Source organism: Brassica oleracea, chromosome C3, assembly GCF_000695525.1.
Source record: "Brassica oleracea var. oleracea cultivar TO1000 chromosome C3, BOL, whole genome shotgun sequence".
NCBI classification, from domain to species: Eukaryota; Viridiplantae; Streptophyta; class Magnoliopsida; order Brassicales; family Brassicaceae; genus Brassica; species Brassica oleracea.
In genome coordinates this window covers 13,057,157-13,069,440 of record NC_027750.1, presented here as the reverse complement: position 1 = coordinate 13,069,440, position 12,284 = coordinate 13,057,157, and the positions used below count along the sequence as shown (strand labels likewise).

At 37.8% G+C, this 12,284-nt stretch overlaps 2 protein-coding genes across 3 annotated transcripts; both read left to right on the top strand.

Moving 5' to 3' along the window:
• The first annotated feature begins 5,411 nt into the window (after positions 1–5,411).
• On the top strand, positions 5,412–8,660 carry LOC106336300 (probable methyltransferase PMT11). Its single transcript, XM_013775088.1, has 9 exons — positions 5,412–6,188; positions 6,368–6,526; positions 6,610–6,880; positions 6,998–7,108; positions 7,219–7,378; positions 7,536–7,793; positions 7,885–8,007; positions 8,182–8,259; positions 8,342–8,660. The coding sequence occupies exons 1-9, from the start codon at positions 5,526–5,528 to the stop codon at positions 8,547–8,549; spliced, it is 2,031 nt and encodes a 676-aa protein (XP_013630542.1). The 5' UTR covers positions 5,412–5,525; the 3' UTR covers positions 8,550–8,660.
• Positions 8,661–9,294: 634 nt separating this feature from the next.
• On the top strand, positions 9,295–11,945 carry LOC106335141 (ribulose bisphosphate carboxylase/oxygenase activase, chloroplastic). 2 transcript variants are annotated; one of them, XM_013773578.1, is made up of 7 exons: positions 9,295–9,480; positions 9,584–9,903; positions 10,003–10,108; positions 10,372–10,457; positions 10,732–11,204; positions 11,282–11,563; positions 11,663–11,945. In XM_013773578.1, the coding sequence occupies exons 1-7, from the start codon at positions 9,436–9,438 to the stop codon at positions 11,776–11,778; spliced, it is 1,428 nt and encodes a 475-aa protein (XP_013629032.1). In that variant the 5' UTR covers positions 9,295–9,435; the 3' UTR covers positions 11,779–11,945. The 2 variants fall into 2 exon arrangements, with proteins under 2 accessions (XP_013629032.1, XP_013629033.1); XM_013773579.1 differs by having other exon boundaries at positions 11,282–11,576.
• The last annotated feature ends 339 nt before the right edge of the window (positions 11,946–12,284 follow it).

Here is a 12,284-nt window from a genome sequence, read left to right as displayed (position 1 = left end):
CCTTTGTGGTAGGAAGATAGGATATTGCCGATAGTGAAGGAGGAACATAACGTCACCAGGGCCCGAGTTTGTTATATATATTATATCGTGTTTCGGGTTATTGAACCCTGGTTTAAGTCGAGTTTGATTTTGGTGATGAGCTAGTAATTAGCATATTGCTAGTTATCTTGCTATCGTTTACCGCTGCGTATTTCTGATATTGGTTATTTTTATTGAGTTGTGTTGTTAGGTGAACCTCTCGCTTTAGATTGTTTGGGGTGGGATAGCGAGGGGTTGTATTTGTTAGTTGGGGATTGTAACTCGCTGAGTAATGCTAGATTACTCACTCCTCACTCGTTGTTGTTTCAGGTGACCAGTAGAGAGCTTGTAGAGGTCGCAGGAGGCTAGGCTGGGTGGGGTAGATTTGCATTTTTTTGCTTAAGACGCTTTCAGACTATAAGTATGTACTTTCGCTTTCTTGGCATGCCACTACTTGTGTAATATTTTGTGTGTTGAAAACCAGATATTATATAAGATAAATAAAGCGATGTTTTGTGTAAATGCCTTGTTGTCTGGTATTTTCTTGTCCGAGTTAACACAACGTCAGATCGGAGTACGGGTTGAGAAGCCTTAGGCTTTGGTCTGATGGGACGTGTTAGTGGGCAGCCTGGCCTAGTCGCGAATTGCACTTTTCGTGACCTTGGCCGGATCGGTCGTTAACCCGTCATGTAGCGCTCCCGATCCTTGGTAGACGGTCGGCCCGTCGGTCATGTTCATATTTGACCGGCCCGTCGGTCATGTTCTTGTTTGATTGTTGGCCGGTGGTTCGACCTATGCCTAGAACGGTTCGGGGATGTTACATACACCGTTTACGCTTTTGCTCGTCCATCGGAGAGTATCAATCGACCTGAGTCGAGATCTCATCCAAAGCCAAGCCACCAAACACGAAGACACACACACACGAGAAAGAGAACTCCCGAGTACACCTACAAACGATCAGATACGATAACCGGCGACCAACATCGAAGAAGACGGCACTGCCCCAGAGTGAAAGCCAGTCATCCACCATAAGAAAGGTGCAATACCGGAACGGAACCCGGACATGCACACTCAACAGAGCCAACGATGCCGGAAAGAGACAATATAGTGAACATACCCGCGGACAAACAAACTTACAAGATGGAACATAAAACAAGAAAAAAAAAAGAGAATGGTAACCGGCGGCTAAACCACCGGCCACCGTAAGTCAACTATTTTCTGTAACTTTTTTCTAGTGAGAAGTTGGAGCTCGTCTCTCTCTATCCTCCCAAAGTTCATAACTTAACCAAAACATAACCTAAAATAAACCGAACTTATAAAATTATAGTTATGTATACGGTATAATTAAATACCACGCGTGCTACAGATTATCGTCATTATCCTAAAGTTTGGTTTTTGAGTTTAACTAAATACAAAACAGTATTTTGAAACCTAAACTTCGAATAAAATCTGAAACCTTGAATTATATTCAACGGAAAATATGAACCAAACCCGACTAAATCCTTAATCGAATTTTTATAATATTCGAACGGAGCTAAAATTCATAAACCCGAAAACCTAAAACTCAAATGAAACCAAACCGAAACTCTATTGGTCCTCAGGTTCACACGGAACAAACACAATCACATATATAAGCTTGCATATGCTTGTAATACCATTACATTTTATTCATGTAGATAATGTACTACTGGTTTGATTATCGAAGTTGTTCTCAAGTTCTTTCGTATTCTCAAGGAAACAAAAAATTGAATACTTCAACGTTTTCTAAAAAAGTAAAAAGTCAGTTTAAAGCTCAAAGATTCTCGCTCTGTGTATTATCTATACTATTAAAGCAGGATCCTATTGTACTTTTTACCTTAGCATGCCCTTTTTTTTACTAACATTGCATGTTTCATTAAGGGCAATCAAGTAATATTAATAACACATCTATATTGGGTCATTTTTTTGGATCAAGCCCACTGTCCACATCAGATCTCTCTTGGGCCATTTGGACCGATTAAAAAATCAGATCCAATTCTCACATCTTTTTTTTCCTTTGGGCCATTGAGTCAAAGTTCAAATAATTTTTTTCCAACCATTCTTAATTATTATTTTTTTCTTAATATAATTTAAGCATTCATAAAAAAAAAACTGATTTTTTCATTGAAAAGTATAAATCTTTATTAAAAGTATATAATTATTTTTATTAAAAATATTAACCACATAATAAAATTAATTTATCAGAGTTATACCAACTTAATTCATTAAAGAAATACTGTTTAATTTTTTAAACATAAATAGTCATTTAAAATGAAACACGATAAAGAAAGATAAAAAGTTTAAATCTTTTATAAAATAAAACACAAATATATGAAATATGACGCTAAATATTTGTCAATTGAAAAAAAAAGGAAAATAAATCCGCGCGGATCAAAATCTAGTTTTTAAGGTTAAAGATAAATGCCAATTTAAGTTTGGGGTTAGTTTATTTCCTCACCGACGATTTTTTTGTTGAGGGTATCTAATACAATATCTCAAACAAAAAAAAGTTTGTTTCTTTTTCAGTTTCCGTTCAAAGGGAATCTTCTTTTTCTTTATATAATGGCTAAACCTTCCAAAGCGAGGGTTAACTTAAGGGGGAGATATAGATAATATGACCACGAGTGAATTGGAGGATATGGAGGCTGGAGAAGTGGAGATATCAAACAAGTATGGGAGTAGAAAGTTTTGGGGAAAAACATTGCTTTGTTCCATAGCAGCTATGTCTACATCTCTACTTATATTTTGTCTCACTGGAAAAGCCAACAATATGGGAGGCGCAACTGCATATGCATTTACATCCATTGGGAAGTTTCTTATAATAGAATATGCGTTGTTAGGAACCATGGAAATGTGGTGCGGGATTAGCCCACCTCCTCCTCCTGGAGACTCACCTCAAGATATTGAACCGGTCGATAAGGCAGGGTCGGAGATGCTAGGCGTCGTTTTAATCTGCGTTATAACGCTTTATTTGGGAAAGATTGTGGAAGTTTTCGTGTATACCATGTCGTCCATCACTGGCCTTGTCGCAATTTGCCAACTTGTGTCTCCCACGTTTGGCAAGGACCATTTGTGGTTGATCTTTGGCGCAGGGACAGTATCAGGATTAATCTGTCTAGTTCCTATTCTGTTTACCTTGGTTGGTTGGTTCTCTATATTGATCTTTATGTACGGTTTCATCGTCCGATTTAATTTCCCTGACAAGACCCTTGTCGAAGTGTTTGCCATAGTTTCAGAGATTTTAGAAAATTAAAGGTTTAGCTTCCTTCTATAGTTCGTGTAATGGTTACGGTTTAGCTTTCTTCTATAGTTCGCGTTATGTTTCGTTGTTTTTATTATGCGAGTTTTGTGGAACTTAGACATAATCGATGTGTTAATATTATATCTTTTCTGATTCTTGATATTTTTTTTTGCGTGGAGAATTATGTCAATCGCAACCGTCCAGCTAGATATTCGCACTGAAAAAATTAGTTAATGTTTAGTATACAATTTCAACTTATTTTTATAGCCAAATATAAAATATCACCTTTGTTATTTTATGACTAATATAAATAAAAAAAATTACTATAATAATCAATAACAAATTTACAACCTGTAAAGAAAATGGGAAATTAATAACAAATTTAATCACCATTACTTAATAATATTAAAGATGACATTTTCGAAAAATGTTTCAAATTACATAAAAATTTTAATTTTCAAATTTTATTAGATTTTAGAGCTATGCAATTTTTTTATATTCTGTAAATATTTTTTATTAGTTGAATTGTGTTTATGTAAATAGTTAATGATAGTTTTGTATATAGATAATATGCAAAAATTAGGTATTTTGCCCGCACATGCGAGCATAGTCATTTTTGTGAATATTTATTAGTGTATGTTTTATTAATACAAAAACCAGCATGATAATTTATTATTATGTTCTCAAAAAATTTAAAGCAAAAGTCCTATCATATATAGATTTGGCCTAGTTTTCCTTCAAAATATATATGTTTATTGTTATGTTAAAATTTTTAAAACACTCAATATTTAAAAAAAAAATATCTTTAGACAAATTTTTTAAAATTATTTCACAAATAATAGTATAGGTACATTTTTTCTAGTTTGTGTATATAAATCTAGGGTTTTTTGTAAATATGACTCAAAACTTGAAGTCAAACGCAAAACTAATCCATGTTTTTTTTTGAAACTTTGACTTGCCTCTTTCACCCCCAAAGTTCAGATTATTCACAACATATGTTGCCAAACCATAGACCAAAGAATATCACGATTCACTACTTTCACTCATCCATCACTCATCTATGTTGAAAACAATTCAATTTTATTATATCTTAATTTATATCACTTAAAACTGTTTATAATTACATGATTTTAATTTTTCTCTTATCAAAATATTTTTTTACAAAATTTATAAATTATTTTTAAGATCAACTATACCAGACGACTTCCGTGGACGTCGTCTAGAAGACTTCTGTGGACGTCGTCTAGAAGACTTAACAGAATCTCAGAAGACTCAGAAGATTTAGCGGGGATATATTCGTAAAAATGAGTTCTGTTTTTTTGTTTGGTCACAAGGGGCTGGTTGTAATTTTACAAGGATTTTGGGTTAATTTTTCATTTGATTCAAGTTTGGGTATACTTTTGCAATCAAAATCAAATTTTGAATCATATTTGGTAAATCCTCCATAAATCTAAAATGACAAGTAATAAAAACGAAGAGAATATAAATTACTCTAAAATTAACATTAAAGTGACTGCTAAACGTCATTGTTTTGATGGTTTAATGGGAGCGATGAATACAAGAGCTCAATCGCCACTTCACTCGAAGATGGAGGATCTCATTTGGACAATGAAATGTATGAAAAATCTAAGACAATTTACTGTTACATTTGCAACAGATTGTTTATAGTTAGTGAAGATCATTTCGGAACCAGAAGAATTGCCACTTTTTGCTAGTTATTTGGAAGATCTTGAAGAGAAGTATGAAGAACGGAGAGTTTCACACACAAAACAAAGAAATAATCATTATTTGTTGTACATATGGATGCGGATCTACCAATTTGGTTTGGAGAGCCTATGTGAGTTTGACTAAATCAATGACCAAAAAAAACATCATTGTTTAATCAGTGAAAGCTGAATTTTTTTTTCTGAAAGCTGAAAATTAACGTATAAAACTGTATTTTTTTTTTTTTTAAACCAAGGTCAGTAAAAAGATCAGGTACTCTGTTTGAGAATTTAATTTTAAACTTTAAAGATCCTCTTTTAAAAATAAAACATTTACTGACAATTTTATTCAAGACCTTACTGTAAAAGCAACTTGTAAACGAATCTGAAAATCCTGAGAATTATTTTCTGTAAATGTAGTTTTAACCAAACGCAATAAACTAACTTACTGTCACACACACACACACACACACAGAGACAGAGTCGCGAACACACTGCACAGATCCAAAACATCTCTCGCGCTGATCCCTTCAGACGCAAGCATCATGAAACCCTTAGCCAACGCGGATCTACTCAAAAGCCCTACACTCATCAAGATCTCAGCCTTACTCCTCCTCACCGTCGCTTCCTTCTACTTAGGCAAGCACTGGTCCAACGACTCCTACCACCAGCTCCTCTTCTTCTCCTCCTCCTCCTCCGCTACCTCCGGCACCTCGATCCCTAAAATCTCCATTTCTCCCAACAGTAACAAAACCTTCAATCTATCAGCAATCATCCCTTCCAATCACACCACTACACAGCCGCCGAATCCGATTCCGATTCCGTCGGAATCTAATCCTCCTCCTCCTCCTCCGATCCAGAGCTTCGGTATTGTAGATGAGAACGGCGCGATGTCCGACGATTTCGAGGTGGGGGAGGTCGAGAACGTGGAGGATTGGGGGAACCAAACGGAGACCGTGGAATCGGAAAGCGACGGCGAGTCTAAACCTAATAGGTTTAGAATCAAGAAGTTCGGGATGTGTCCCGAGAGTATGAGAGAGTACATTCCTTGTTTGGATAACGCTGATGCGATCAAGAAGCTTGAATCTACTGAGCGTGGAGAGAAGTTCGAGCGTCATTGCCTTGAGAAAGGCAATGGCTTGAACTGCTTGGTTCCTCCTCCTAGAGGCTACCGTCAGCCTATTCCTTGGCCTAGAAGCCGTGACGAGGTACTCCTCCTCCTTTTGCTTTGTAATCAGAGCCGGTCCTGAGCATAGCTAGATACATTTGCCTTATCATTAGGCTTCTAACTTGATTGAAGAATGTATATGTATTCCTCATTTAGTAATTGCAATCTTTTGTTTTTTTTTTGAGGTTTGCTTAAGATTAAGAGTTGTTTTATGGATAGGTGTGGTTTAGTAATGTTCCTCATACTCGTCTTGTTGAAGACAAAGGTGGTCAGAACTGGATCTCGCGAGACACAAAAGACAAGAACAAGTTTAAGTTTCCTGGAGGAGGGACTCAGTTTATTCATGGAGCTGATCAGTATCTGGACCAGATCTCTAAGGTTGCTTCATTTTCAACAAGTGGTAGTTCTTGATTCATGTCATATTTTCATCTGATGTTTAACTGTGGAGTTTGTGTCGGCAGATGGTTTCTGATATCACGTTTGGCAAGCATATTCGGGTTGCTATGGATGTTGGTTGTGGTGTGGCGAGTTTTGGCGCTTATTTGCTGTCACGCGATGTTTTGACAATGTCTGTTGCGCCAAAAGATGTCCACGAGAACCAGATTCAGTTTGCTCTTGAGCGTGGTGTGCCTGCTATGGCAGCTGCTTTTGCTACAAGGCGTTTGTTGTATCCAAGCCAAGCTTTTGATCTTATTCATTGCTCGAGATGTAGAATCAACTGGACTCGTGATGGTAAGGCTCTTTGATATACTTGATTCTTCACCTGGTAGAGAAGAAAGATATGAACGCTTTAGCTTCTATTCCTTCTGAAGAAAATTCTCATTCTGCTGTTTTTGTTTTGTGATGAAGATGGAATATTGCTCCTTGAGATCAATAGAATGCTGCGGGCTGGAGGATATTTTGCTTGGGCTGCACAACCTGTTTATAAGCATGAAGCTGCGTTGGAAGAACAGTGGACAGGTAACAACCCTTTTATTCTCTGTGGGTATTGGGAGAGTTTTTGTGTATCCATTTGCTGCTTCGATTCAGCTAATATGTCTACTCTTTTAATCTCACGTTTTTGTCTCCAGAGATGCTGAATCTTACGACTAGCCTTTGCTGGAAACTGGTACAGAAGGAAGGATACATTGCAATCTGGCAGAAGCCCCTCAACAACACCTGTTATTTGAGTCGTGAGGCTGGAACCAAACAACCTCTCTGCGATGAATCTGATGACCCCGATAATGTCTGGTACAGCTGCTAAATCTTTTTGTCTTTCTTTGTTTGTGATACAAGGACAAAACTTGCTTGTTTGGTTGCATCTAGTTTGCCTATAGACTTGGTCTTTGACAATGTGTGCATAAAAATCAACCTTTCTATGTCTCATATTGTTTTGTTCTTGCTTTAGGTACACAAGCCTGAAACCTTGTATCAGTCGCATACCTGAGAATGGATATGGAGGCAATGTTCCTTCATGGCCTGACCGTCTCCACACTCCACCTGATAGGCTACAGACGATCACCTTTGATTCCTACATTGCTAGGAAAGAGCTATTCAAGGCAGAGTCAAAATTCTGGAATGAAATAATTGGGAGTTATATTCGTTCCATGAAATGGAAAAAGATGAAACTAAGAAACGTTATGGACATGAAAGCAGGCTTTGGCGGGTATGAAACGATAACCTCTCTGTTGAGTACTTTGTCGATATATAACAACAACACCTCAGTTTCTGAGCTAACCGCTCTTTGTTTGTGGCAGATTTGCAGCTGCGCTAAATGATCATAAACTCGATTGCTGGGTTCTCAATGTAGTTCCCATCAGCGGTCCTAATACACTACCTGTCATTTATGATCGTGGGCTATTAGGAGTGATGCACGATTGGTACTGCTTTTCTCCTTAAATCTATGGAATCTATATTTGATAACCCTTGGAAATTAGTGAATGTTTTGGAAGAATATTGCATGATTCTTGCTTTTTGAGCTCGCGTTTATCTGTTGTAGTTAAACTAAGACTAAGGCTCTGGCTATTTTTAACAAACCTTGCTGTCTGCCACAGGTGTGAACCATTTGATACGTACCCGAGGACATATGACTTCTTACATGCATCAGGACTCTTCTCAGTTGAAAGAAAAAGGTAAATAGTTATCCACAATTGATGATGACCATTCTACTTTTGTAATGCTGAGTAATGGTTAACATTCATGGATGGCTTTCAGATGCGAGATGTCGACCATATTGTTAGAGATGGACCGGATTCTGAGACCTGGAGGACGAGCATATATTAGGGATTCAATTGATGTTATGGATGAGATTCAAGAGATCACAAAGGCAATGGGTTGGCAAACATCTCTGCGTGACACATCAGAGGGTCCTCACGCAAGTTACAGGATTCTAACATGCGAGAAGCGTCTCCTTAAGGCTTAATACAAAGACAAACTACTGCACTTAGACGACACAAATGTATTGTTTGGTAATCTCTTTATTGTTTGTATTTTTGTCCCTCAATATATGTTGACTGTAAATTTCATTTTGGTATTTTACTGAGTAAAGCTTTACCTAGCCAGCGACTTTCTCCAAGGTGAAAAATGCAGTATCCAACTAAAATATGGGTGAATCAAGCCATGGTATTTCAACATTTTATATAACATTAAATTATGATAGTGTAGATAAACCTAAACCTAAATATTAATAATAATAATAATAATAATAATAATAAGTTTAGTTGTGAGCGGTTGGTAGATTTATGATCAGTTTGTTAACCATATGGTTTTCTATATAAACAATAATGTATATATTTGGTTTGTGATAATATTAGGAATATACATTATGGCTATAGACCATTTCTGTCGGCCAATCACTTTGCACTGGTAATTTAGAACAATATTATCACCAAGTAATGTCATTATCTAAAAATTGGAATTTTATTGTATGAAAAGTTCTAGAGAAGTTTCTTGATCACATATGAATATGTGGTAATAAATAGTGTTATAATCTTCACTTGAAGGTAAGACGCCAAAAAAAAATCCAGTGGCACATATCAACCGTTTGACGACAACCTCATAAACATATGCCACGTGGACCAATCAAGATAGTACTCTCCTCATCGGCTTCCTACTGTCGCCACGTGGCAAGTTGGCCAATCCGCATCGTGTGGCATCAGAGAGTTGAGAAGAGATAACGTAGTAGTTGTTGATCACTCGGTTTATAAATCTCTCAGTTTCTTTGCACACACACCAACATCTATCCATCTTTTCCGATCAAAATCTCTCTCTCTCCTCAGCTTTTTGTGTGACGCAACACTCGTGGGGAAATGGCCGCCGCAGTTTCCACCGTCGGTGCCATCAACAGAGCTCCGGTACTTTCAACCAGTCTCCTTCTTTGTCTCCACTATGTCGTTAGAATCTAAGTTTGAGTTCAGAACTGAGTTTGGTCTGTCTCTATGTGTGTGTGTGTTGTAGTTGAGCTTGAACGGGTCAGGAGCAGGAGCTGCTTCAGTCCCAGCTACGACCTTCTTGGGAAAGAAAGTTGTAACCGCGTCGAGATTCACACAGAGCAACAACAAGAAGAGCAACGGATCATTCAAAGTGGTTGCTGTCAAAGAAGACAAACAAACCGATGGAGACAGGTGGAAGGGACTTGCCTACGACACGTCTGATGACCAACAAGACATCACCAGAGGCAAAGGTATGGTTGACTCTGTCTTCCAAGCTCCCATGGGAACCGGAACTCACAATGCCGTCCTTAGCTCCTATGAGTACATTAGCCAAGGTCTTAAGCAGTAAGTTGTTCATCTCTCTTAGAGACCTCTCATTAGTTCGATAGGTTTATAGAATCTTTGGTTTTTAAAATTGTTTTTTTGTTTCTTGTTGATAAATAGGTACAACTTGGACAACATGATGGATGGGCTTTACATTGCTCCTGCTTTCATGGACAAGCTTGTTGTTCACATCACCAAGAACTTCTTGACCTTGCCTAACATCAAGGTAACTAATAATATCACAGTTTCTTGAGGTGCATAGGGGGCCGGATCTGAGATTTAGGGGTCATAAACATTTTTTAGGTTAATCTTAATAAAAAAAAAATCAACAATTTGAAGACTATAGGACGTATGTATAATAGTTCTTTAAAATTTGGGGGTCAAGTCGAATGTTTCAGTGTATAGTACCGGTCATGGTGCATATTCGAGTTATTACATGACATATTCCAACTTTATTGATCTTGAAATGCTCCGATTTTATTTTTATAGGTTCCACTTATTTTGGGTATTTGGGGAGGCAAAGGTCAAGGTAAATCCTTCCAGTGTGAGCTTGTCATGGCCAAGATGGGCATCAAGTGAGTCAGTCTTCCTCTCTAAATCTATCACATGTTCCCATCATTTTTTTTTTCCAACAAAGTTAGAATTTATATTTTTCTTGAAAATTCAATAGCAAAATAGAATGTTTGAGTAAACCAAATGATAACAAAATCAATAAACAGAATTTTTGTAAAAAAAATTATTACATCGGCAGATAATCCATATATTGAAGACGAATAACAATATAAAAAAAAAGTGAATTTGACAATAATAATAACTAAAATATTAAAATGGTTAAATCCTTTTTTGCAGCCCAATCATGATGAGTGCTGGAGAGCTTGAGAGTGGAAACGCAGGAGAGCCAGCCAAGCTGATCCGTCAAAGGTACCGTGAGGCAGCAGACATGATCAAAAAGGGAAAAATGTGTTGTCTATTCATCAACGATCTCGACGCTGGTGCTGGTCGTATGGGTGGTACTACTCAGTACACAGTCAACAACCAGATGGTTAACGCAACCCTCATGAACATTGCTGATAACCCAACCAACGTCCAGCTCCCGGGAATGTACAACAAGGAAGAAAACGCACGTGTCCCTATCATCGTCACCGGTAACGATTTCTCCACTCTCTACGCACCTCTCATCCGTGACGGGCGTATGGAGAAATTCTACTGGGCACCCACACGTGAGGACCGTATTGGTGTCTGCAAGGGTATCTTCAGGACTGATAACGTTAAGGATGAAGACATTGTCACGCTTGTTGACCAGTTCCCTGGACAATCTATCGGTAATAAAGATGGTCACGAGTACTTGTTATTATTGTCTTTTTTTCATGTGACTCTGATTCTTTTATTGTGTGGATAGATTTCTTTGGTGCGTTGAGGGCGAGAGTGTACGATGATGAAGTGAGGAAGTTCGTTGAGGGACTTGGAGTGGAGAAGATAGGAAAGAGGCTGGTGAACTCGAGGGAAGGTCCTCCAGTGTTCGAGCAACCAGCGATGACTCTTGAGAAGCTTATGGAGTATGGAAACATGCTTGTGATGGAGCAAGAGAACGTCAAGAGAGTCCAACTTGCTGACCAATACCTTAACGAGGCTGCCTTGGGAGACGCGAACGCGGACGCCATCGGCCGCGGAACTTTCTATGGTTAGAACTCGAGGTTTGAACTCCTTTGTTTTTCGTTTTCGAACGAGAGCATAAAAATGGAATTAGGGTTTTTTGAAATGGGTGCACCTTGCCTTGCAGGGAAAGCAGCACAGCAAGTGAACATTCCTGTTCCAGAAGGGTGCACTGATCCTCAAGCCGACAACTTTGATCCAACAGCTAGAAGTGATGATGGAACTTGTGTCTACAACTTTTGAGTTTCCTCTTTGTTAAGTTGCTGTGTTTCTACTACTGTCTCTTTTTTTGTTGCCTTTTGTGTAATTGTGGATTGGTTCATGTGCTCTTTTTTTCTGTGATCATGTGCAAACATAATATTGTAAGATTGCCTTGTCATAAACCATTTCTCAACTTTTTGTTTGCTTTATTAAATTAGATGGCATTCCAACTATAATTCTTTGGCCATAATCTCGGAATATTGACGAATCAATTGTAGATAAGGTTGAGTTGTTCTATATTAAATTTATTTAAATTCAAAACTAACTGACAATAAGCTATTACTATCTCTCACAGCTTTGATGTGCCACTGTGGCCTTAATATCTTTCACGTTTCTTCTTTCAATGTGCATCAACTGCACTCTTCTATCACTCCCAAACTACTAAGCCAGAAAACATATCCTTATTTCACAGGTAAAGCATGAGTGTATATGATGATGATAGGGCCGGCCTCGGGCTAAAGTGGGTAAAGCCTTTGCTTTAGGTGCCA

Bases quoted from the DNA above. Each gene is read 5' to 3' on its own strand.
- LOC106336300 (XM_013775088.1), top strand. From the start codon at position 5,526: ATGAAACCCTTAGCCAACGCGGATCTACTCAAAAGCCCTACACTCATC. The intron at 6,881-6,997 runs GTAAGGCTCTTT...TTTGTGATGAAG, and splicing joins AATCAACTGGACTCGTGATG to ATGGAATATTGCTCCTTGAG. The intron at 7,379-7,535 runs GTACAGCTGCTA...TTCTTGCTTTAG, and splicing joins GATGACCCCGATAATGTCTG to GTACACAAGCCTGAAACCTT.
- LOC106335141 (XM_013773578.1), top strand. From the start codon at position 9,436: ATGGCCGCCGCAGTTTCCACCGTCGGTGCCATCAACAGAGCTCCG. The intron at 10,109-10,371 runs GTAACTAATAAT...TTATTTTTATAG, and splicing joins TGACCTTGCCTAACATCAAG to GTTCCACTTATTTTGGGTAT. The intron at 11,205-11,281 runs GTAATAAAGATG...TTGTGTGGATAG, and splicing joins GTTCCCTGGACAATCTATCG to ATTTCTTTGGTGCGTTGAGG.